This window comes from Trachinotus anak, unplaced genomic scaffold, assembly GCF_046630095.1.
Source record: "Trachinotus anak isolate AG129_WGS33_773 ecotype Australia unplaced genomic scaffold, CSIRO_AGI_Tana_v1 ptg000001l, whole genome shotgun sequence".
Classification (NCBI taxonomy): domain Eukaryota; kingdom Metazoa; phylum Chordata; class Actinopteri; order Carangiformes; family Carangidae; genus Trachinotus; species Trachinotus anak.
The window spans coordinates 14,987,921-15,011,445 of NW_027273852.1; the positions used below are offsets into that span (position 1 = coordinate 14,987,921).

The following is a 23,525-nucleotide window of genomic DNA, read 5'->3' on the forward strand; positions in this document are numbered from 1 at the left end:
TGGGGCGCGATGAACTCTCACCCTGCGGGAGATCTCGCGTTAGTACTTTGTGGTTACCAGGGGAACGTGATCCTGAAAAGTTGCGCTTTTGCCTAGCGAAATGAACACCGGAGGTACCGTGGCGTTACTTTCGTAGTTAATTCACAGGTAAACAGACGTGCGTGATACAGCTTCGCCCATGAAGGAAGTAATGTAGAGTCATATCAACGCATTTGGCATTACCGTCCATTCACTCCAAGGTTGGTACCGGAGTTAGTTAGCCAGCTAACGCTAGCTTGCTAAAGCATTTGTTGCTAACAGACTGTTGTTGCCTGCTGTTCCTAGTTTTTAACCTAACCCCGACTTTACCAACTCTGTCGACCCTGACCGCGCTTTTCTATGTAGTCGGGCAGCTTTATAGGGCTTTAGCTAATTAAATACTGAGTTAAAAATAGCCAACACAAGGGTCAATGTGGATTCACATTTATTTTTGCCGGCGGGCAAAGGCATTGACGGTTCTCGCTAAAATTCAATAACGTCAGTGAGTGTTTGTTGTGTACTCAAAACAAGAGCGAGTGACGCCAAGCTGTTTTAAGTGTTGTTTCTATCAGCCACTGCATTTGTAATAGTCAGCTCAACGCCTGTGCAGCATAGGTTTGTGTTGGAAATGCAGAAACAGGGTGATGTGACGTTAACGTTACTCTTATGTCTTCACAGGTACCTGTATCGGTGAAATAAATAATATTCTGCAAAATGCCGTCACCACAAATTCTCCAGCCGGTTCTTAAGATGAAGGTGGACGAGCTCTTTCTCAACTGGTTGAGTGACCCTGCAACCCAGTCACTACTCAAAGATTATCTTGACCTAATCAAAAGTGGACAAAACATAGATTTGAGCAGTGGGGACGCCCAGGACAAAAGGTCATTGAGCTTCAATGAGAACAACAATGTGGCATCCCAAAGGTACCTGTCAGAGAAGAAGCCTGCTGCCCTCAGCACTCCCTCTAGCCCCCCATCTGCCAGTACCCTTCCCTCTGGCAGTAGTAGTTACAACAGAGTGACAGGACCCAATGGCAGAGTACTACGGAGGTCTGTCAGTACCAAAAAGGTAAATCACCCTTTGAAACAGTAAGATAAAAGATTGAGCAACATTTAAATGGTTGTTATCATATTTTCTGTAAGCATGCAGCTGATTGGCCATCATTCTCAAACATATTATATAAACTGTTATGAAACAGCTGCACAGGTTTAAACAAGATTTAGAGTCTTAAGATGGCATGCCACAGGGCTTTCATCCCAGGTTGCTGTTAATAATGTCAAAAATAAGTTGTGGCCTGCCTTCTTCCTTGGGCCACCTGAGGTAGGTGTGACTTAAGGGTGTGTTGCAAAATCATAGTCTCAGTAAGCCCTATCTCTGTGTGGCAGCTACTATTGGCAGTAAAATCTAAGGTGCAGGCAGAAATAAAATTTTGCAATGTTCATTGAATATGATTGAAACCCAAATTCATAGCCATTACATAGATTTTAATTGTGTCAATAGCCCCTTTTTATAGAAGACATTATGAGATGTCACAGTAGGAAAAGCACATATATAATAATAAAATTTATGATGGTTGAACTCCATTTAGCTGCTATAATTTCAGGAACTTTGTACTGTGCATGCTGGCTCACTGTCACACTGTCTGGGCTTACTGAGACACTTGAATAGAATGGAGCCATTAATGTCATTAGAAACACCTGTGCTTTTCCTAGTTCATAAAAATAGCTGGCATGAACAAGGCCTAAAAATGTAACCACTGTTTGAAAATCCGTTGTTGCTAATTATGCTTTCACTGGTTTGGTAACAAGTGGGACCTGCATCAGTATCGTGTAAAAGTTGCACCTCATCAGATACAGCATCTAAGTATCCAGTTAAAAATTAACGTAAATGCTACACATTTCCAGGCTGACAATTATTATTGGATAAAGCATTTTTCCTGTCAGTAGCAATGTGCATTGCTGTCTGATACCTTTTTTAATACTACAACTAGTAGTCCTCATAGTCCACATAGGGGCTTTAATCCATTTATTTAATCTATCCTGACTGTTCAATTTCTAGTCTCTTAAACCTGACCTTAGTGTATCCTCTGGGATCTTCATTTTCTCAGGCTGGCCACAAGAGGCTGCTGAGTAGCCCACAGCATCAAAGGCATGTCTGTAGGCATATGTAGCAATTATTAGTCAAATACTTTCCAAATGTTCAGGCCTCACCCATGAATTAGTGTGGTATGAGAGGAGGGAGTGTCTCAACCTAGCCTATCAGTGGTGCTCCGGTTACTCCTCTCAGGTGTCATTATGCAGTGACTTGTAGATGTAAATGGTATTTTTGCTTTTGGTTGTTTAATTATATGTATTATTATAGCCACAAAAAACTGTTATAGGGCTCAAAAGGTTTTGCATGTCTGTTTAAGGAATTCCTTCTCTGTCAAGATGATAAGTGCAACATGACAGCCTAGAATGGTGGTAGATTGTGGATATTAGTGAGTGTGATGACAGTGAGGCAGCCAGACAGCTGGGGGCACATGCTCTTAGAGACTCCGCCTTCTACATGTTGTTGACATGCTAAGGACAGACAGGAGGCGTTAAAGTGGTCAATGATGCGACATCTGTTTTGTGACTGAAACACCAGGACTGTGGAACTAGGCACAGTGTTAGACTCAGAATGTGTGCATGTGTGTCTTGTAGATGATGATGATGATGATGATGATGATGATGATGAGAGCTTACAAGTCACCACAAATTAATATAAACCTGATCCAGAACACATTTTCAAACACTGCTACTACCAAGAGTCCAAAATTTAAAGAATACCATTTCACATAACTTAGATAATCAGACTTTCGGACCTTCTTGTCCACAGCAAACTCCATTGATTATATACAGTTTTAATCAGCTGGAAAGATTGAGGTAAAGGTCCATCATGTTCTCTTTTTTTTCTTTTCAGACAAACATAACTAACCAACTCACATCAAAATCAAACATCCATTCCATTTTACTGTACACCTGAATATTTCAGGTCAAGGTGAAGTGAGCAGTGATTCATTGCAAGAATAGCCTGACGACAGGAGGAATTAGGTGTAAAAGAAGAAAAGTGTTGCAGCAGCATTCTGGTTTCCTTTGCGGGGTTCAGCTTCATTGTTTATCACAAGAGGCTTGACAAATTGATGTTAATTTTTTGATTTTCACCTTCATGTCTCTTTCCTGCCATTGACGTCTGCCCCCTAATGCCACCCTTTTGTCCCAGATTAATATAAAGCAACTGCTGTACAGTTTGTGTATGCTGTTGTGATGTGTCATGGAATGTGGCCACACTGTGTCACTCAATATTAAATGGATTGTGAGTTTGTATAAAGTAATACTTCTATTTTAAGACAACAAAATGAATTCCTGCATACAGATGCATTCTTCAAAGGATTACTCAAAAATTCAATTTATGTCACGTTGATGCAGGCCAGAACAGCTGGTCCGACTTTGACATCAGACACTGATATAGATAGCCTTGGTTCCCGTGTGTTGGCATTAGATACCCAGAACTCTGCCAGTGAGATGAGGTGTGGCAGCACATTCATCCTCTGTGTAATTTACTCTGAAACTGCTTCTATTAGATGCTCCTCAGTATCAGAATATGGGGTCATAGATCTTTTCTCTACAGTTTGTATAGTAAATATGAGCCCCCTATGAATGTTTGGTTTTCAGTTCTTCAGTTCTGCTGTGTAGCTTAGTGCAAAAATTGCCTCTATATTATGGGTGCAATAGGTCACATACAGAGACACTCAGCAGTTTTAGTAAATTAGAGGTTTAGACATACTGTAAATTTCCTTTGAGGGTTCACTTGTTCTTCTGTTCTTGATGTCTACATTTAGGATCACTAGTTATTTCTCAAGATGTCTTTTTATAACATGCTTGGTTGGGCTCAGTAACATAGAAGCTATTTGAAGCAGGGGTTTACGGTCACGTTATCAGTTGCCTGACCTGTCAGGGACAACCAGGTGTTAAACTGTTTTGGAGTCTTGGTATCGGGTGTGTAAAATGTACTTTGTTTTTGTTTCATTCGTCACTATCTGAGAAGTGGCCTTATATTTCAAAGTTTAATGCCCTTAACCAAGTTTAGTCATTAGTCTCATCTGACCTGTTGTTTGTGTAGCTCTAAGTTTATAATGGAATGAGGTAAATGTGTATAAATCCATGAACTAAAGACCCATATCTTTCAGATTATTCATCATATACCCACATTATCTGGGCTCTTACAGAAGTGACATCCCCTGAAACTTAAAGATAATGTCATTTTTACTACATTATGGTGGTAAATACAATCCTATGCAAGTCAGATTTATCTTTTAAAAATAAGAATAAATAAGAAAATGCAATTAAAGGATAGGTTAAAAGAAACTTGGTCTTCAAAGCTGTGGTCTCTAACAACTAATCGCTGCAAACTATAAACTTTCATACATATTAGTCTCTGTAATAATGTTGTGTAAGTGTGGGGGGCCCTTGTGTGCTGTAACTCCTTATCTCTGCAGACTCTTTCTTTAGTGGTCTGACCCTTTGCTCCACTTCTGGTGCCATGTAGACAACATAGATTTTTCAGCAAACATCCACAGTAACTGATATGCTGTGCTTTTGCATTATTACTATTATGCAAGCTAGCTGAGCACACATCATGTTCAACTTGTTGGCCTTCCCTGAGCCCACCATGTTGTCAGTCAGTCAGGCCTATTTTTGGCCCATGTTCACATGTATCCCAAAATCCCCATCTCAGACATCCGATTGTGGTGGATTGAGCTGGAGCTTTCTGGATTTCACAGCAGCATCAGTTCTTTACCCATGCTGTGAAGCAGTTGTGGCTTTACCCCAGGCTTGTGATAGTTTGAGTCACCGCTGTGTGGACGCACTATGGCACATGTTATTGGTTCAGTCACATTAGTAAAGCAGGGGAGTTTTGATCAGGTTTGCCCCAACCTTCTGTATTTCACTTTGGTTGCCAGTCTGCCGAGCTTGTTGTCTCTTGAATATCACACTTTTAGACCAACAGTATTGAACACCATGTGGGTTGAAGCTCAACTAAAATACAACCTCAATAAATAGTCATCTGACTGCAGGGATTTTTAACATCCAGACTTGCCAATGGTCACTAACTCCATACAGTGTGTTTATTTTAACTCATCTGTTATGTAATAAACTGAGCATGACTGCGCACATGTTTCTGTACAAATCAAATCCAGCAGTTTAAAGATAAGACATATTTGTGGGCCCAGCCTGATTTCTCATGTTTGTCACAGTGACCCATTATAGTGTGGATGTAGTACTTTAGCAGCCTGTCCAACAGTTACCTCTGAGGGTGGTGGTGTTTGGACAGCTTGGCCTGCAATGGCCCTAAGATGATTTGGTTACACACTTCATACAACCCTGTAGGAAGCTTACATTCAGAATCTGTTTGTGTTGTTTTTGTGTCTGTGTTGTATCCTCATGCTTCACTGCTGTTTTCACCACGTGTCTCTATTTTAAAAGTCAAAAATTTAAAACGCCAACTGAGCTGTTTCCACATATGTAAAACAGCACATCATTATCCCTACTGTGTTGTGATGCCTTTGTTTGTAGAATAGACTCAATATTTTTTTTCCTTGAACACAAAAATGGACAGAACAGCAATTCACACAAGTTGACAGTTTCATGTGATCTACCAGCTTTTATTTTGGTCTTGGTACTTTCCTTTCCATATTTGGTTTGAATTGATTAGCATGAACAAAAGACAGCCATTGTGAAAAGCCATCACATAAACAGCTTATCACGCATGTACAGTGTCCTGTGTGGAGGATAACAGGAACTGGGTTTGAGCAGAAACCAGTGGAAACTGTGGACTTTGTGATCCTGTCATCTAAAAATACTTTGGATTTGCTTTCACCATCTGTGTGTACAATACCAATAACAGGAACAAATATAGGTTTATTTATGCAGTATAATAATGTAGACATTTCTATTTGATTAACATTTACATCAGTAGGTGCAGTAGGCATACAGGTGTTGGGCTTTCCCCATGTATAGTCACGGTTTTGAAGGCAACCCCAGAGCTGTTAGATCAGCATATTTATGGAGAATTGATGTAATTGCCATCACTCCAGGACAGCAACAACCGGAAGCAGATGTTTGTTTGAGGACTAAAGATACACCCTTGTCTCTACAGAGCTAGTTTCTTGGATTGCCCAAACAGTGCTTGCTTGTGCTTTTAATAGGCGCAGACTGGTTCGGACATCATTCTTTGAATTTGACATGCTCCCCCCACCTCCTCGATTGCCCATCAACTATAATAAGATGTGGAATGGCTGGCAGCCCTGGCTTGCAAAGGGAAGGCAAAACAAAGACCACCATAAGATAGGATGCAGATTAGTTTAATAAACTTAAGTAGTTGTATATGTATCATCTGGTGATTTGACCTACATTCTTGTAATCTATTGGAAATTGGTTGTTTTATTTATTTGCCCATGTTTATTTTTTCTGCCAGCTGTTCTTGTTATTTACATGTTCAGGCAGATTTAGTAACAGATTTAAGCAGATTTATTTAAGTTATGTGGATTTCATCATATTCCAACATTTCAGGGGTTTCATTTTGAATTTTTCCTTTAGCATCTGGATGTACTGTCCAAAAGTGGGGGTATCCATATTCAAGGTTTAGAGCACAAGCAAACTTTCTCTGAAGTATTTGGTAGTGTGGGAGATTTTCATAAAGGAAGCCAGTGAACATGAGCCTTGAGTCATTGTGGTATAGAGGTGCATCCTTCAATTGGCCTCTGTGGCTGCTGCAAGCTGCAACAACAGGTCTGTCTCTTTACATAACCTTCTATGAGCACTGAGGAATGCAAACTGGAAAGGGCACATCCATTGCACACACCCCTCCCATCCCACACATACACTAAGTGACTCCCACACACATACACTCAGTCACTCCTTATCTCCTCAACAGCTTTGAGGCAAGGGCTCCCTGACCCTGTGCAGTGTATGCATGTGTGTGCGTATGTGTGTGTTGCGTAGAGACTGGGACAGAGCAGCAGGCAGAGCTGAGATTGTGCGACCAGATCTGGAATGGGAGAGAGAGTCACAGTAGCAGCTGCTCCCTTGCATTAAGAGGCTCTCACTCTGACAGAGGACAATCACAGGGACACAGACACAGAGCACTGCCGCCACTGCCGCCACTGCTGCCACTGCCGCCACTGCCTTTTGCCCACAGAACTGGCTGCAACTGAGTGATTTCTATAGTGAAGAGGATAACACTGGATTGAGTGTTGTGCTTGTTTATATGTGTCCCCCCGTCCTGCCTGGCGCGAGGATGAGGATGAAGGAGCTGTCTCTGCGTCAGGATCCTGACCTTAGGAAGGAGTTGGCTCTGCTGGCACGCGGCTGTGACTTTGTTCTGCCATCTCGGTTCAAGAAGAGGCTCAGAGCTTTCCAACAAGGACAGGCATGTGTTTGTATGAGTGTACCCTCTACAAAGGCTTTGCCAGCCTGTCAGCCAGTGGACAGGTCTATTAATGTGGAGTGGTATTTATGGGCTTAATGTCTTGGTATTCAGATTGGATTGTTGTACAGATCTGCTGTATAGGCCACTGTTAAACTACAGTGATTGTCCATGCTGTTGTCAAATATTACAAAATGGAGCCTTTGAAAGACCCAGTTGCATCTTGGAGAAGTGAGGACAGTAGTTAAGACACTTTGTCCAGGCAAATTTACACACTACTGTGCCATGTGAATTGTGACTGTTGTGCAATCATATCCACTTATTAGTGAATTACTTTTGCAGTTGTTTTGCTTTATTTGTACAGAGGCATGAGATGTGAGCCTTGGTTATGGTGATGGTATGAAGTTTCATCTTGTGTGGTATGCTGTGCTTAGCTGCTTTACTGTCCTCTTTCAGACCACATCATTGTGAATGTGCAAAATGTCATGTGGCTTACCAGTTGTGCTCAAGAGCTCTGCTAGTGGTTAGCATGAGAGAGAGAGAGAGAGAGAGAGAGAGAGAGAGAGGCGACAGTGCAGGCCAGGGCAACAGGAGATGTTTATGTCCTTTTATAGACATGGCTGACACCAACACACAGGACAGAGAAGAGCAGAGGATCAGCAGCATTTATCATTTAGCAGGCTAAGATGAGCAGATTACCACTGACAGACTACAGCCAAACATTTTCAGTCCATGAAACACACTACGTTTCATGCCAACGCACTGTGTAGAAATGGACATGGTTAGATTGATAGATTAGATGTCCACCTGTATAATTTGAGGTTTTGGATCATATTTTTAAATGTTTTTTTTATTGCAGGGCTGGTGTTAAAGAATCTGTCAACCATAACCAGAAGTGTGAATAATGGGTAGAATGTGTTGGACCAAAACAAACAGCAAGATAGTATTTTTATCTCTTAGTACAGGGCTCTGTGAGTGTGTTTACGTGATTTTTAAAGGGCAAAGAGAATGAGCCAGTCAGCAAATTCTTGAGTCATGTAAATAGTCTTTGAATATGAGATGACTTTTTAATGAAGCATGCTGTGCTCAAACAAACAGTTTTTAATAACTGGATGTTGTGTGCAATGTAACACATTTGAATTCTAATGTATTTTGGCTTTTTATATGTGGCTATGAAAATATCTTCACTTATTCTTGTCTTCCACAGCATGGTGCACAGTAAGACACACCATAGATATTTTGTTAATATGATCTTGTTGTAGTATGTCAGCTGTGCTCAGTTGGTGTGGTAAATCATACTGGTTAGGAATCAGATTTATCATGACATGAAGGCCTGGGACCAATGTTGCTTTATGCCGTTGTTGTCAGGCGTAAAAGGATACACTTGTTTCCACTGTCATGATCATAGAGCTTAATAGCACACGCTGCAAAGCCCTCACATTCAAAGATGTTATTTTGAGGTCCTAGGAAGAAGTGTTTAAAAGTACACAAAAATACACAGATGTATCCGTGCTCTCATACAAGTGTGGCACTTGGAATGACATCCACTGGAAATGGTTGGAAATAAGTTGGTCAGGCACAGAGAGTGGAGATTTAAGAAAACTGAGCTCAGCCTTGCATCCAGTAATGACTCCAAGCTAACAGACCCTTCACCCCTGCTGTACCTCTGCGGTTCAAACCTAACACACACATTCATGACATGCCAGCTCTGCTTCTATCTACAGACAACTACTGTTTGTATGTAACTAGCCACAATGTTTAAAAACGAGGTTGCCCTGCTCATTCTATCTGCTCAGTTGCTTACTTGCTTCATCTTTTTGAGGCACACACATTTATTTTGGGCTTTTGTTCACAAAGATAATCTTATCTGACAACTAGTGATAGAACTTGTTCTATCTCATGGGCCTTTTTTACAGCAGACATTTGGCACAACATAGTGGAAACTTCACAGGTATAATTAAGAGTGCACTTTGTCACACTCTTGGTCATGGACAATTACATTTGCTTTTCCTGCCTTGTCAAGTCAAAATAGCTGATGTAATAATACATTTGTTCCAAATAAATGATCATTAAGGGGGATGACATAAAATAATGTCCTTACACAACATGAAGTCTAATAATTAGAGAACTAATAATTCTTTTTATTATCAATCAATCTATCAATTTTGATCAATCATTTGGTCTATAAATTGTTAGCAAATTGTGAAAAGATGCCCTGTATAATTTCCCACAGTCCCAGGTTACAAGTTCAAATGCCTTATTTGTCAGGCCAACAGTCCAAAACCCAAGTTATTCAGTTTATCTTGATGTATCACACAACAGCAGTAAATCCTCACATCTGAGTAGCTGGAACCAGCAGATGCCTTTTTGTTTGTAAAATTACTAAAACAATTAACCAATCATCTAAATAGTTGCTTGTTAATTTTTTAGTGATCTAAGCATTCTTCTTTTCCCTCAACTGATGACTGGAAATAGCTGTCTGTTTTAAACACTGCTGATAAAAAAAGACTTTATTTGCCTCTGTAAACATAAGTAACAGTGGTTGTATTACCATAGCTTATGTTGTTTAGAGCTACCATTGTGTGCAAAGTTAGATCACAGATTGTGCTGACCAGAATATATTACATATATACACAGATGTTTGATGTTTGATTTTCTAGATTAATCACAAAACAATATATTAGTTAGTGAAGTTAACTAAGACAGCCCATCCCAATCACTCATTTCTAAATGTTCAAATATTGTATTTATCATATAAAGAAAGAGTAGTACAGCCATCGGGCGATTACCATGTATAGATGTTATTTATGACCAATATCCTCAGCCCTATGTACTGTTGTCCTTTTCTCTACAGCCAGATTAGTTAATACATCATTTGATAAACGCATAAACAGATTAATTAGTTGCAAACAATACTAGGTCATTCAGACTAAAATAACTGTCAGCCAAAACATATTACGCATATTAATGTAAGCTGATGTATCTTAATTGAAATCTATTACAGTGACAGTACTGTAGAGGGGAGTGTGTAACACAGGTATCTATTACAGATAAGTGGATAATGATTATGATTGCTGAGTAGTCACAACTCTTTCCCGATGGGTCCTCGTGCTGCTGAGAGCTGTGGTTACATGAGTGCTAGTAGTGCAGAGTTTGTGTAAAGGCGAGCTTCAATACATAGAATGAATGAATGCTGAGAAGTGGTAGCGTTTGCTAGCATCAGTGGCTAACAGTTCATTTCTGTGTGTTTGTTTCAGGCCCAGGTGAGGACAGAGGAGCCCGTCACCACAGCGCTGAGTGAAAGCATTCCAAAGTTTTACTTCCCACAGGGCCGGCCCCAAGCCAACCTCAACATCGACAGCCTCATTTCCAAAATTGAGAAAATATTTTCCCAATTCCCAAATGAAAGGGCCACCATTGAGGACATGGGGCAGGTTGCCATGGTGAGAATGTGATTTGTAACATTGAGGTTCAGCTGCCACCCAGCAAATTATTTTCATTAGTGCCATTTAGCTTCTGACTTTACGAATGTTTGCCGATTTTAAAACCCTACGGAAAATATTATCTCTATATCCCTGAGGAATGTGAGCAAATGGCCTGAGGGGAACCTGAGTGAAGAGAGAAATGACAGCTAGATTTCCTCAGGGAAGTTTTTAAGTGATGCAGCACTGCTTTTCAAACCAAACAGTGTCTTGTGTTATTGTGCTATTTCTGCTTCAAATGTCACATATGTGTAAAGTTTAAGTGCTTATTTAATTTTTTCCAACCAGCTCTATTCTTTATATCCACACCACACACTACCCCATCTCTCCTGTTTCCTTGTGTCCTCAGGCCTGTGAGTGCCCTCTCTATTGGAAAGTGCCATTGTTCAACTCAGCTGGAGGCGACAGGACGGGCTTCGTGTCTGTTCACAAGTTTGTGGCTATGTGGAGAAAGTAAGACAATAGCTCCTCTTATTCTCACTAGACTGCTGGTGCATTCACACGCAGTCAAATGGCTCATACAAGTCTCCTCTCAACAATGATGACCACTCGCTAGGGATCACAGACACTGCATGCAGCTATCTGCTATTATGACATTTTCCTTTTCATTCCTAAACAAAAATGTTTGATCACAAAGCCCTCATAAACACCCTTGTGGAAATTGGCGCTGTGCATATACAGTATATAAATGAAAACATCCATTCAGTGTCTTTCGTGAATTTGAAAGGAATACCATAGGGCTTTTGTAATAGTAGCTGTGTGCTGAACACTATTGCATGGAGTAGGCATGCTCTTGTATTAATGTATTAGCCTCCAGAGAACTGGACAGACCTGGCCTTTGACTTGAGCTCATGACTGAGCCATTCTTAGATGAGAGGCCAAACCAGACGCTTGCATTATTTCCACATCACTACCATAACACTCCATGCTTATAATCGCCAGGCAGCGATTCAGAATCCTAATTTCAGAATGTATTATACCTGCAGTTACACTTTTAAGTGGAACCATTTAAAACTTGTGTTGCCTAATGAATGATAAAAAGAATACAGAAAACATAAGAGTGGAAGAGGGAGCAACCTTGCAACCATCTGTTCTCTCTTTTCTTCTCCAGAACTCTGCAGACCTGTCATGATGATGCTTCTAAATTTGTGCACCTCTTGGCCAAACCTGGCTGTAATTACCTGGAACAAGACGACTTTATTCCATTCCTGCAGGTACTGGCTGCAGCACACCCAAGGAGAGGGTGGGACTTGGCAATGTGGGATGCCAAAATTGCATTGGCTTGAGTGGTGCAAACTGGACTTAATTTTTGGACTACCCTGCTGAGGCAGTGCTTTTTCATGTGGCGGAGGACTAATTTAGGGATGTTACTGTAAGCCAGTAATATAGTGGAGGGGAGTATACAGAAAAGAGATCCCACTGGTGCAGGATTCAAGCTCAGCAGAAATTAACCAAGGGGAGACGGAGACGAAAATGTGTCTGATGTAATACACATGGTGTAGCAAAAAAAAAAACAAAACATGCACTCATATTCATCATATCGTTCCCTGAGAATAGTCTAATTGACTGTTTGGTCAGTCTTACCATGTGGACATGCTGTGCTGGCTGTTTGTATTCTCACTCCGCCTGAAAAGCTGTTGGTGCGCCTCACTGGCCCCACCCTACACCTGATTCATTTTCATGCTGGCAGGAGCGGCCGGGCTGTGCTGAACACCCGTTAGCATACCAGCAGAGATGCCTTGTGGCACTCACTGTTTAATTTGTATGGTTGTGCACAGCGAATCGCCTTTGACTGTTTTGATGAATGAAAGGCGGATTGCAGTGGAGTAGATTTGACTGTCCCCGCCTGTTTCCTGTGCCCTGTGATTTATGTGTTTCTCTATGATTTAATTTCTCACAGTAAGAGTCAAAGAGGCACGACGGCTGCCCTGAAATAAGGCCTTTTAATTTCATTGCCGCCTTCGCATTTATGTCAACAATTCTTTCCCCCATCAGAAGAGAAGAGGGGGTAGAATAAAGAAAAGACATGAGAGAGTTTGATGGCAAGAATATAGCTCCAGTTCATTTGGAATGCAGCACACCTACTGTGACTTTATGGCATGAGGAAGGGGAGAAGGTTAAGAGCAGTCACTAGCAAACGTCTTTTCTCTGGCTTTCCCACCATTCTGCTGTCAAATCGGAAAGGCTTAAACCCATCCCAAAACTGGCCCAGTGTTTTCTGACTTCAAAGAGACATTTAAGTTTGATGGCCTCTTCCAACAAGGCCCGGAGCCTTGTCGTTACATAGCACAATTTATAAAGCATATTGCATGACAGAGCGATGTAGGACACTGACAACATCTGATGTTTAAATAAGTTTGCATTTATGTTCCTACTCTGAATGTCATGTGTTCTGTCTAGCAAAAAAGAAAGACAGATGTGGTTTGCCATTTAACTCATCTCTAAAAGTAACTGCAGAATTAAACTGAGCATATGTATTTGTTATTGCAGTTCAGTAGTCACTGAGTTGTTCTTTTGCATTTGAGTTCATTAGTTTTGTGGGGTATGTTATGTAATTGAGGCAGACATGCAGTGGAAACAAAGTGAGCTGACTTTACTTCATGTTTTCAGGATGTTGTGAACTCACACGCAGGCCTGGCCTTTCTAAAGGAGGCACCGGACTTCCACTCACGATACATCACCACGGTATACTACCATAATACACATGACATCACATTACTACTGCAAAATTGCAGGTTGTGAAACATTAGAATGACACTGCAATTATTAAGTTTTAATTATGCATTATTTAATTGTACATGATAACACTGTAAACTGTTTTTCAGGTGGTTCAGAGGATATTTTACAATGTGAACCGGTCATGGACTGGAAAAATAACATGTCATGAGCTCAGGAAAAGTAACTTTCTTCAGGTAATTGACTACATTTTTTCATTCTTTGTTCCTTTTTCCATTTGCATTTTAAGTGTCTTACTCAGGGTGTCTGTAAGTCCTTACATCTAAAATTCATTTAACTAGCTATTTTTAATATACAAGAATTGCAGGTCATTAAAGTCTTTTTAAAATTGAATTCAGATCTTAAGTATCAACTCTGTCCTGTTGCATTTTATGATGGTGAAATAGAAGTTGCAATGATTACCTTTATGCTGAACCGTGTGTGTGTGTGTGTGTGTGTGTGTGTGTGTGTGTGTGTGTGTGTGTGTGTGTGTGTGTGTGTGTGTGTGTGTGTGTGTGTGTGTGTGTGTGTGTGTGTGTGTGTGTACTTGTACTTGTACTTGTACTTGCTACATAGTAAGGACCAAAAAAAAGTATTTTACTAACAGAGTGAGGACATTTTGGCCGGTCTTCACTTTTTGAGACACCTTAAAATCACATTTTGAGGGTTACGACTTGGTTTTAGAGTTATGGTTAGAAGTAGGTTAAGGTTAGGGTCAGGGTTGGGGTTAGGCACTCAGTTGTGATGGTTAAGGTTAGGGTAAGGGGCTAGGGAATGGATTATGTCAATGAGTGTCCTCACAAAGATGAAAGTACAAGTGTGTGTGTGTGTGTGTGTGTGTGTGTGTGTGTGTGTGTGTGTGTGTGTGTGTGTGTGTGTTTTTTTACATGAGTGTTTTTTTGTCCTAAATAAAAATTGTGTCACTAATAATATGTTTCCATTCCAGTTTATATCAACTTGGTTCTTGTTTTTCTATTTGTATCTGTTATGATAATATGGGACAAGAACACAATCAGTCATTATGACCAAACAGGTTGCAAACAAGCCAACAGTATAGCCAGATTGTTAAAACCACTTTATTTGGAGGTAAAAAAAAAAAAACGTTAGTGCACCACAATGATGGTATGATTTTTCACTGAAAAATAAAACTCTTTCCTCACAATAACAGCAAGTGTGGGATATAGTAGATCAATGTAACTACAAAGTCAGCCTATAGGTTGTGATGGATATTCAAGGGGCAGTTTGGATAATAATTTTACCCATAATTACTAATAAGGAAATACTTTTACACTCTTTTGACTGTAACATCTGTTTCCTGCTGTGCCAGAATGTGATGTTGCTGGAGCAGGAAGAAGACGTGAACCAGCTGACAGAGTTCTTCTCCTATGAACATTTCTATGTTATCTACTGCAAGTTCTGGGAGCTGGACACAGACCATGACCTCTACATAGACCAGAAGGACATGGCACGGCACAATGACCAAGGTGCACAAACACACTCCACTTTCTTTACTTTTTTTCTGATGTTGAGATAGCACCACATAGCTGAAATTCGCCTAATTATATAATCATATGTGCAGTTCATACAATAATAATGTTTGTGTTCAAGTGCTGAACCTTGTCAGAACACACGTTTGCACACTAAAGTAACTTTCCTTTAACCTTTCTGACACTTGTTGGCACAGTCAGTACGCTGATATTACATGAAACAATAAAAAGTATTTGTAAATTTTATTGGGTCCAGGTTTACTGTTCACATGCAAACACATACTCAGGAAAAAGACTTGACGCTTCTTCTCCACACACTCCACACCACATGTTCTTGGTTGATGGTCTGTGAGTGAGGCAGGGGAAATGAGACACAAGATCAATGAGAGAGCAGCATATATACTCTGTTCCAATGACGCCATGTCTGGAACAATTTCTACCACTATATGGTCAAAATGATGACTGCAGGATTTATAGTATTGTCAAGATAAAAAAGAGCTACACTGGCCAGTCTGGATTTACAGTCTGTGAGAATGGATTACATGTGTTGTGAAAAAGTTGTACATTAACTGAGAGCACTGTTGTCTCAGAGAAAAATGATGATGTTTTTCCCAACAGTCTGGATTATAAGTAATCTCTGCTATATTTTTTTGCAGCCATCTCACAGAAGATGATTGAGAGAATATTCTCAGGAACAGTAACAAGGCAAGTCAAAAATGTCTTTGAGTTTAAATGATGCTCATTAAAAGAAGCAAACATTTTTTTAAGAAAAGGTACATTTGACGTTTTCATTCCACTGCTGGTTTTAATACTGACTGTGTCTTATTTCATCAGGGACAGACGAGTGTATAAGGAAGGTCGGCTGAGTTATGCCGACTTTGTCTGGTTCCTTATCTCTGAGGAAGACAAGAAGACTGACACCAGGTATCTAGACACACAGGCTGCATCCAAAATCGCACGCTAGATTTGCAGTCCAACATTTTATTGGAGTGTCTAAATTTTGAGGCTGAAAGTGATGCTCTGTATATCAAAAATTCCCACAATGAAACAAAGGAGTAGCCTCTATGACATGTATATTTTCTGGCAACAATTCCACAATACACATTTTGAAGATGTGAAAATTACATCAGGTGACACCACCTGTGGTGATGTCACAAAATTCATTTGATTTACAGCTCACTATAGAGTAAACTAATGTGTGTCTACAGACCTTTTTCACAGCAGACATTTTAACCTGACACCGTAAGAAAAAGCACAGGTGTAAATGATAAAATTAATGACGGCTGAATTTTTCTTTTGCTGCTTCAGTTTCAGGCTCCTGAGTCTATGTGCAGTCACTCACTGTCAAACTGTCGTTGCTTACAGGGACAATTGAATAGAACAGAGCCATCATTAATCTTATTAGTAACACCTGTGCCTTTCCTACAATTACAAGTCAAAATGTCTGTTATGTTAAAGGCTTTTTCTACAGGGAGCAGTGAATGAGGGCGTGATTGTGGACACAGACACAGTCATGCCACCTGCATCTACTGTTTCTTTACAGCTTTTATATGTAACATGCACCTCTGCCTGCTGCTCTTTCCTTTTATCTGCGTCCAGTATAGAGTACTGGTTCCGCTGTATGGACCTGGATGGGGATGGGGTGCTGAGCATGTACGAGCTGGAGTACTTCTACGAGGAGCAGTGTCAGAAGCTGGAGACTATGGCAATTGAGCCTCTTCCCTTCGAGGACTGCCTCTGCCAAATGCTTGACCTTGTCAAGCCTGAGGTCAAAGGTCAGACCCATTTACATTTATACAATCTCAGAAGTTCAGACACTGAGTTGGGCAGGTTCCACTTTTTGTGACACTGAGAGACACACATTCACACACAGGTCACTGATCATTAACTGAGGGAACAGTTATAGATGAGAGACTGACTGACTGATTTGGGCTGCCTGCTGCCAGCTGCTTGTGTCATCCACACTGTCAACAAATTCCCTCTGCCCTTAGCTTTACCACTATGCTATTTAGAAGACACTAGTCATCATTGAGGGTGTGCATGTTTAGTATTGATAGCCACAGCAACAATGTGACCCACAGTCGACCTGGTGGTAAGCGCTACTAGTGGAGCTGTGTAATATGAGATGTAACAACTTATTCACTGAGAATTTGAGGCTGATGTTTTCCTGAACAGTTATGACTCTTCCAGACAGAACAACCATTACAATTGAAACAGATTTAAAAGTCTGTTAGAATTTCACATTAGTATCATTTAATATGACAGTCTTCATTAGATTTGGGCTCTGTGGTACAGGCATGAGAATTTGAAGATTTTAAATTGGATGACTAGGGGCAAGATGTTATATGCAGATCAGAGGAGTCTTATGGAGTTTTCATAAACACAACAGAGAGTGGCTAAAATGCCTCTGTGAAGGGATGAAAAACTGGGATGTTTGACTGCTACAAAAACATAAAAATCACATCACTCCATTGCAGGCATTGCATAACAAGTTATGTGTTTAGAGGTGATTAAAAGATTTTATACATCACTGTGAAAGCACATTTATGTGTTAACGTAAGGCAGTTGACATTGTAAACGTTGCATGAACTAAGCCACAGCCTGCAAACGTCAGGCTGAGCTCCTTCTCTAGACGTTCTATTTGAACTAAAAGTGATTTTGCTCACTCCCCCTGAGTTTTACATCCAGCTTTGTGAGAAGGGTTTGCTGGTAGAGTCAGGATAATGTGTAAAATCAGCCCTTTAGTTTGTTCAAAATAATAAGTGTTTGACATAGGTTTCATAGGCATCGGAAAAAAGTGATTAACAGTCATCATTTTATATCACAACCAGTGATGGTATATCGAACCAGCTTCGTAATGTGAAAAATCCGCTGCTTTTCTGTTTCATGTTTCAATTTAATTAAGTTAGTATTTTCTGTTTTCTAATAACTTGATAAAGTTTCACAGACATTTATTTTTTACACTTTTAAGAAATGAGATCAATTAGTTAACTGGACAAAATGACAGACAAATGAATAAATAATGAAAGCAATCATTAGTTGCACCCCTAATTTGAAAGTCTCAGTCTTAAGTCTCAGGCCAGTTTTGAATGTCAGCTTGGATGTGAAAGCCATGCTGAAAAGTCTAATAATACCCATGCCATAAATTATCAGTCAGTCAGTAAGTTTGAGTTTGGGAAACTGTCTAAAGTGACTCCTCTACCTTGCTCAGGTAAGATCACTCTGCGGGACCTTAAGAGGTGCAAGTTGTCCCACATCTTCTTTGACACTTTCTTCAACATCGAAAAATACCTGGACCATGAGCAGAGGGACCCCTTCTCTGTAATAAGGGTAAGGAAGGTTAAACCCTGATGTGATGTCACCAGATGTGAGATAGATGTGACTTGTTTTCTTGTCGGAACTCAAGTGGATCATGTAACTTGTCATGTGTTTAAGGAGGTGGAAGCAGACGGCCAGGAAGCTTCAGACTGGGAGAAATACGCTGCAGAGGAATACGACCTCCTTGTTGCGGAGGAAGCTGCCAACGATCAGTGCAATGATGTGTAAGTCTGACTTCACTCAAGGATCTGTAAGATTCAGCTGCAGCTACAACCCTGGGCCCAGATTCATCAGACTGCTCAAAGTATAATTTTGGACTTAATTGAAAGATAAAAGTAAAATTCCTTAATTTCAACTTCCACTCATAATCTGTCTTTATTAACCTCCTTACAACCTAAAAATGCTCTCAAATTTAAGAGCTTGATGGCTGCAGTATAGAAAACAGGAATGTGCACACAACCTCTGATACATGTTTTTGAAGTGATTGTAAAAAAGAAATTTCATTCATTTCATACATCTCAGAACACCAAAAGATAGGGAAAGAGTTTGCTGACAACCCCACCCTCTTTTGTCCCCAAACAGGAGAAGAATGGTTAAAATAAAGTATTAAAATATATAAGCTATTCACTAAACTAAAACCAGTTTTCTGCTGTCTCTTTGTAGGAATTAGACTCATTTAACTTTGACTTAATTTTAATGTACAAATTAGACCTGCTGTGTACTTTATTTGTGCATGTTTTGAAATTAGCACTTTTCAAACACACAAACATTTCTATTGTGTATTCCAACAGAGTAGATATCTAATATTGATTTATCTATGTCATTATTTTCCAAATGATTTATTGTTTATATATATATATATATATATATATGGCGTAGCAGTGGAAATCTTCTGTATCTTCTGTATCTCCTGCTCCATGATAGAGAATTTTGTGCATCAAAATAGTTGATGAGACAAGAGAGCCAGAAACCCTCTCACCTCCTGCTCCCAGTGCACCTAAAACCTAAGCTTGTTAATTAAGCTGCAACTCTCATACACATCAGGGATGCATTCATTTTGCTTTTCCTGATGTTTTTGCTCAGGTGTCCTAGTGTTAGATTGTTAATGCTAACTGCTACATAAAATAAAAAGGAACTGAGATAAAGGAACCTATTTAAAAAATATCATTACATTATGTTTTTGCAGAAAAATATTTCATTGAGTAAAATTCAGATCTAGGGACTAAGTCCTTGTCTTTTATGTATGTTAAATCTCTGGATATATATTAAAGTATTAATGTGGTCACTTAAGAGCTGCTCTTAAATGTTACATGCTCTTTATTAGGCTTTAAGTAGGAGTTTCTCACTTGATTAATGTCATCACTTTTAGCAGAGAACATTTTCACTCCTATGTTGGCTCTTTATAAAGCATTTGTAAATATTATTTCTACAAGTTCAGTTAATCTGGGCTCTGATTATTGTGTTAGCTATTGTAATTACAAGTATTTATCAGTGCTGCAGGACTAATATTGTCAAATGTGGAAACTTATAGACGACCTTTGCAACAGACATTCCAACATGTCACAGTCAGGTTTAATTGATAACCTTTTTTTTTTTTTTTAAATCATGCAGTCAGACAGTCACGGTTTAGTGCAAAGTCCATGTACACATAGATAATAATGCTTACATAGTTTTTCAGTAGCTATGAGGTCAGTCAAGGACATGTTGATTTCTGAGTATTTTCTGTCTAACTGGCTGATGTACTTATGAGACTGACAGAGTTTGATCTCATTGCTAAGATTGAGGATTATGTCCAGCAGCAGAGCCTCTGTGAGAGCAAGTCAGTGATAGATGAGGCTGTTGACAGGTATGTTGTGTGGCGGTTTTAGGAGCACCACCGACTTCTAAAGATAGGCTGCTAACCAGAGCAGGTAAGACACTCAGGGTAACCAACAAGAACTAAGTGTTCTATACCTCCTCCTCCCCTCTGGGTCAGTCTAGTCCTAAACCCACTCCTAGCTTGTACCCACACCCCATCAGTCGGCCTGCTGTTAATACAGCACAGCACAGTATCATGTATGTGGCCATGTCTTAGAGCTGGGAGTATGTTTCTGAACCAGACAGCTTCTGTTTTTATCCTTTCTCGTCTGCACAAAAAAACACTCCACTCCTGCACCATCTCTATGCCTTCATGTGGTGCTCCTGTGTCATTTCCATGCATACTGCTTTGTTGAAAAGCTCCTGTCTATTTAAAGGAATAGTTTGACATTTTAGGAACTACGCTTATTCGATTTCCTCTTTCTCACAAGGGGTAATCAGTAGAGTAAAAATGAGGCTACCACCAGCAGCTTGTCTGAGAGTAACAAAATCCACCTCGTGCATTTTATTTGACTTCAGCCAACTTTGTTCTCATTCAGTTGTGTCTGTTTAGTACCTTTTAAACTGTCCTTACCCCACTTCTTGTTTCAGCACAAACTCAGCTGTAAGTCTGAACTCTTATTTTGTCAGTTTAAAAAAGTGTAGTGCAAAAGCTAGAAAAAATGAAACAAGCATCTATTAAAAAATTAAATTCTTTAGTTATAGACATACGATATTATCATAGAACGTTTCTAGATTTTAAAAGATATTGTTTCTACATTAATGCACACAAATACAGCAGACAGATGTAAGACATATAATTATAATACAGCCTATGTATGCCTGTAAATCATTTAAAATATCAATAATCCAAATTTTAAAATTCAAAGAATTTGAAAACGTTTTATGGTCTACAGATGTGAATGACATGAAACATAAAGTTATGTGACTGTAAGTGCAACATCTTGAGTGCATTCATTGATGAAAAGACTTGCACCTTGTTTTCAAACAAGATGTAACACATGGATTCATGTGTTTGCTGGTGGGTGGATTTTGTCTCACTTGGACAGAGCCAGGTTACCTGTTTCCCTGTTTCCAGTGTTTGCAAGAAACTGAAGAAGTGTATCTCCCAAACTCTTCCTTTAACACATTCACCTGAGTAAATGCTCCTGACTGTGTTTAAATGACCCTATCAGCCATTTTGTTTGAGAATCTGTTTCATTGTCAACTTGTATTAAAGGGGACGTTCACGTCTTTTCAAGTCTGTCTTAAAACAATACTTCACGTGCACATTGAACAGGTTTTTGCTTGCTGTAATTATTCCCTTTGTTCATACTGGCTGGTACAAGATTCCTGCCTCACATAGACAAAATCCACAGTCCTTGTTCTGTGTAAAAATGTATCGTCTAGTTTATCTGAAGTAAACATGAGGCCTCAGCAGTATGAGTTAAACAAATCAAGAGGGTAGTTTGCAAAGTTACTGTCTTTCCCCGCTTTATGTTTCCACAGACACATTTTTCTTACTATTCTGCAGTGGATGGAAAATAACTCAAAGAGGGGTTTGTTTTTATTGAAAAACTCTGGAACACACTCTCACAACTCGTACTGCTGAAGTCTCATATTCACATTTTAGCATGAGGTCTGTGGAATTTGTCCCCCGTCACTGAACTCAGAGGTATGAACATAAGGAATTTTAACAGCAAGTAAAACCTGCTTCAGTGTTCATATGAGCGCCTCACTGTTGTTTTGCACAGTTGACAAGTTGTGAACTTACTGTTTAAAAACAACCTCTCTGACTGATGTATTAATCTTTTTCTCCATGTGTGTGTTTAGGTATGATAACCCTTTGAGCCCTTTAGGGCAGCACATCTCCAGTGAGCTGGGTCTGACAAAGAGACACTTCTTTGAGATCCCCAGTCCACACTGCAACCTGGACCTGGATGAATACGAGTATGAAGATGACTATGAATGACCCTCGATCCTGGAGCGTTTGGCGGTTGTATCACATCAAGCCAGAGATTTGCAGGTTCGGGCCCAGTTCCCATCTTGTGTACAAGGACACACTTCACCAACTAGAGAGCAAATGCAAAACCAGGAGATACACTCGGAGCACTGGTGGGGTCAGAATGTGCTGGAGAAATGGACAAATTATCACACATTTGACTGAGGAAATGTGAAGTGGTCTACACAGAAGGTAGTTCTTCACAGCACTGTACCAGGAGTTTAAATTTTCTTACCTGTCATTAAAAAAAAACACCACAGTCGACTTCATGATGTCACATGCAACACGTTTTACACCGTTGTTCCCTCCTCACGTTATAACAGGAAAAGTTGTGTTCTGCATGTAATTCTTTGTACAAATAATGTCTGGAGAGAGTGTTGTTTTTTCTGAACACCAACGTTGTATCATCATATTCACATAAGCTAAATCACATTCTTCACACACTGAAGCTCCCTGAACTGTTGAACAGAAACCATGTTGATTTGATTTAGGTTTTGAACTAATTATCATCTGAAGTCATTGGCTAATTTTACATTCCAGTGATCATAACTGAATGTTTTCTATACGGCTGTAAATTCATTAATGGTTTGTTTGCTGAGCTGAGAAGTTACTGTAAATGCCAAACAAGCCACCGTTGAGCCTGCTGTACACACACACAAGCACACAGTTCAGACGGCCACACAGTGTATGTTGTACAGGTCTGTATTCATTATGACGTGGATTTATTGTATGTGTGAGATGGGGTTATAAATTATTAGAGATGAATCTATAAATAACTGTAAATATGTATTTGGTGCTTGCTGTGTTGTAAATGACTTGGGCAAGTGTTTTAGACAAATTCTTTTTTCTATGTTATAAAGTACTTACTTCGAATGTACTTTGACAGAACAAAAGGAACCAATTTTAAAATGTTTTGCTTTTCTTTAAATTAATAATAAAGCCTTGGTTAATGGAAGAGTAAAGAAAACAGACTCTGCAGTTTAATTTAATTCATCTAATAAAAACTGGTTTTGATGTATTCACTGTTAGATTTGAGGTATTATAGATATCTGTTCGCTGAATACCATGTGATTCATGCTTCTCTGTCACCATACAGTAACTGCTGCAGCTGCTCACAAGTGCACAGATATGACAAAGGTTATGAAATGCTTTTTAAAAATTATCATTATGTGAAAGATATTTATAAAAATGAACATGTTGGAAAAATGTTGATGCTTG

At 39.6% G+C, this 23,525-nt stretch overlaps 1 protein-coding gene across 3 annotated transcripts; it reads left to right on the forward strand.

Moving 5' to 3' along the window:
* The first annotated feature begins 40 nt into the window (after positions 1-40).
* Positions 41-23,513, forward strand: ppp2r3b (protein phosphatase 2, regulatory subunit B'', beta). Of its 3 annotated transcripts, XM_071479843.1 has the most exons (15): positions 41-239; positions 697-1,086; positions 10,725-10,910; positions 11,299-11,402; positions 12,061-12,163; positions 13,560-13,634; positions 13,775-13,861; positions 14,992-15,148; positions 15,808-15,856; positions 15,986-16,075; positions 16,751-16,926; positions 18,363-18,481; positions 18,587-18,693; positions 20,338-20,379; positions 22,139-22,276. In XM_071479843.1, the coding sequence occupies exons 2-14, from the start codon at positions 733-735 to the stop codon at positions 20,354-20,356; spliced, it is 1,626 nt and encodes a 541-aa protein (XP_071335944.1). In that variant the 5' UTR covers positions 41-239; positions 697-732; the 3' UTR covers positions 20,357-20,379; positions 22,139-22,276. The 3 variants fall into 3 exon arrangements, with proteins under 3 accessions (XP_071335944.1, XP_071335933.1, XP_071335954.1); XM_071479832.1 differs by lacking the exon at positions 20,338-20,379 and having other exon boundaries at positions 22,139-23,513; XM_071479853.1 differs by lacking the exons at positions 41-239; positions 697-1,086; positions 20,338-20,379 and adding an exon at positions 6,831-7,470 and having other exon boundaries at positions 22,139-23,513.
* The last annotated feature ends 12 nt before the right edge of the window (positions 23,514-23,525 follow it).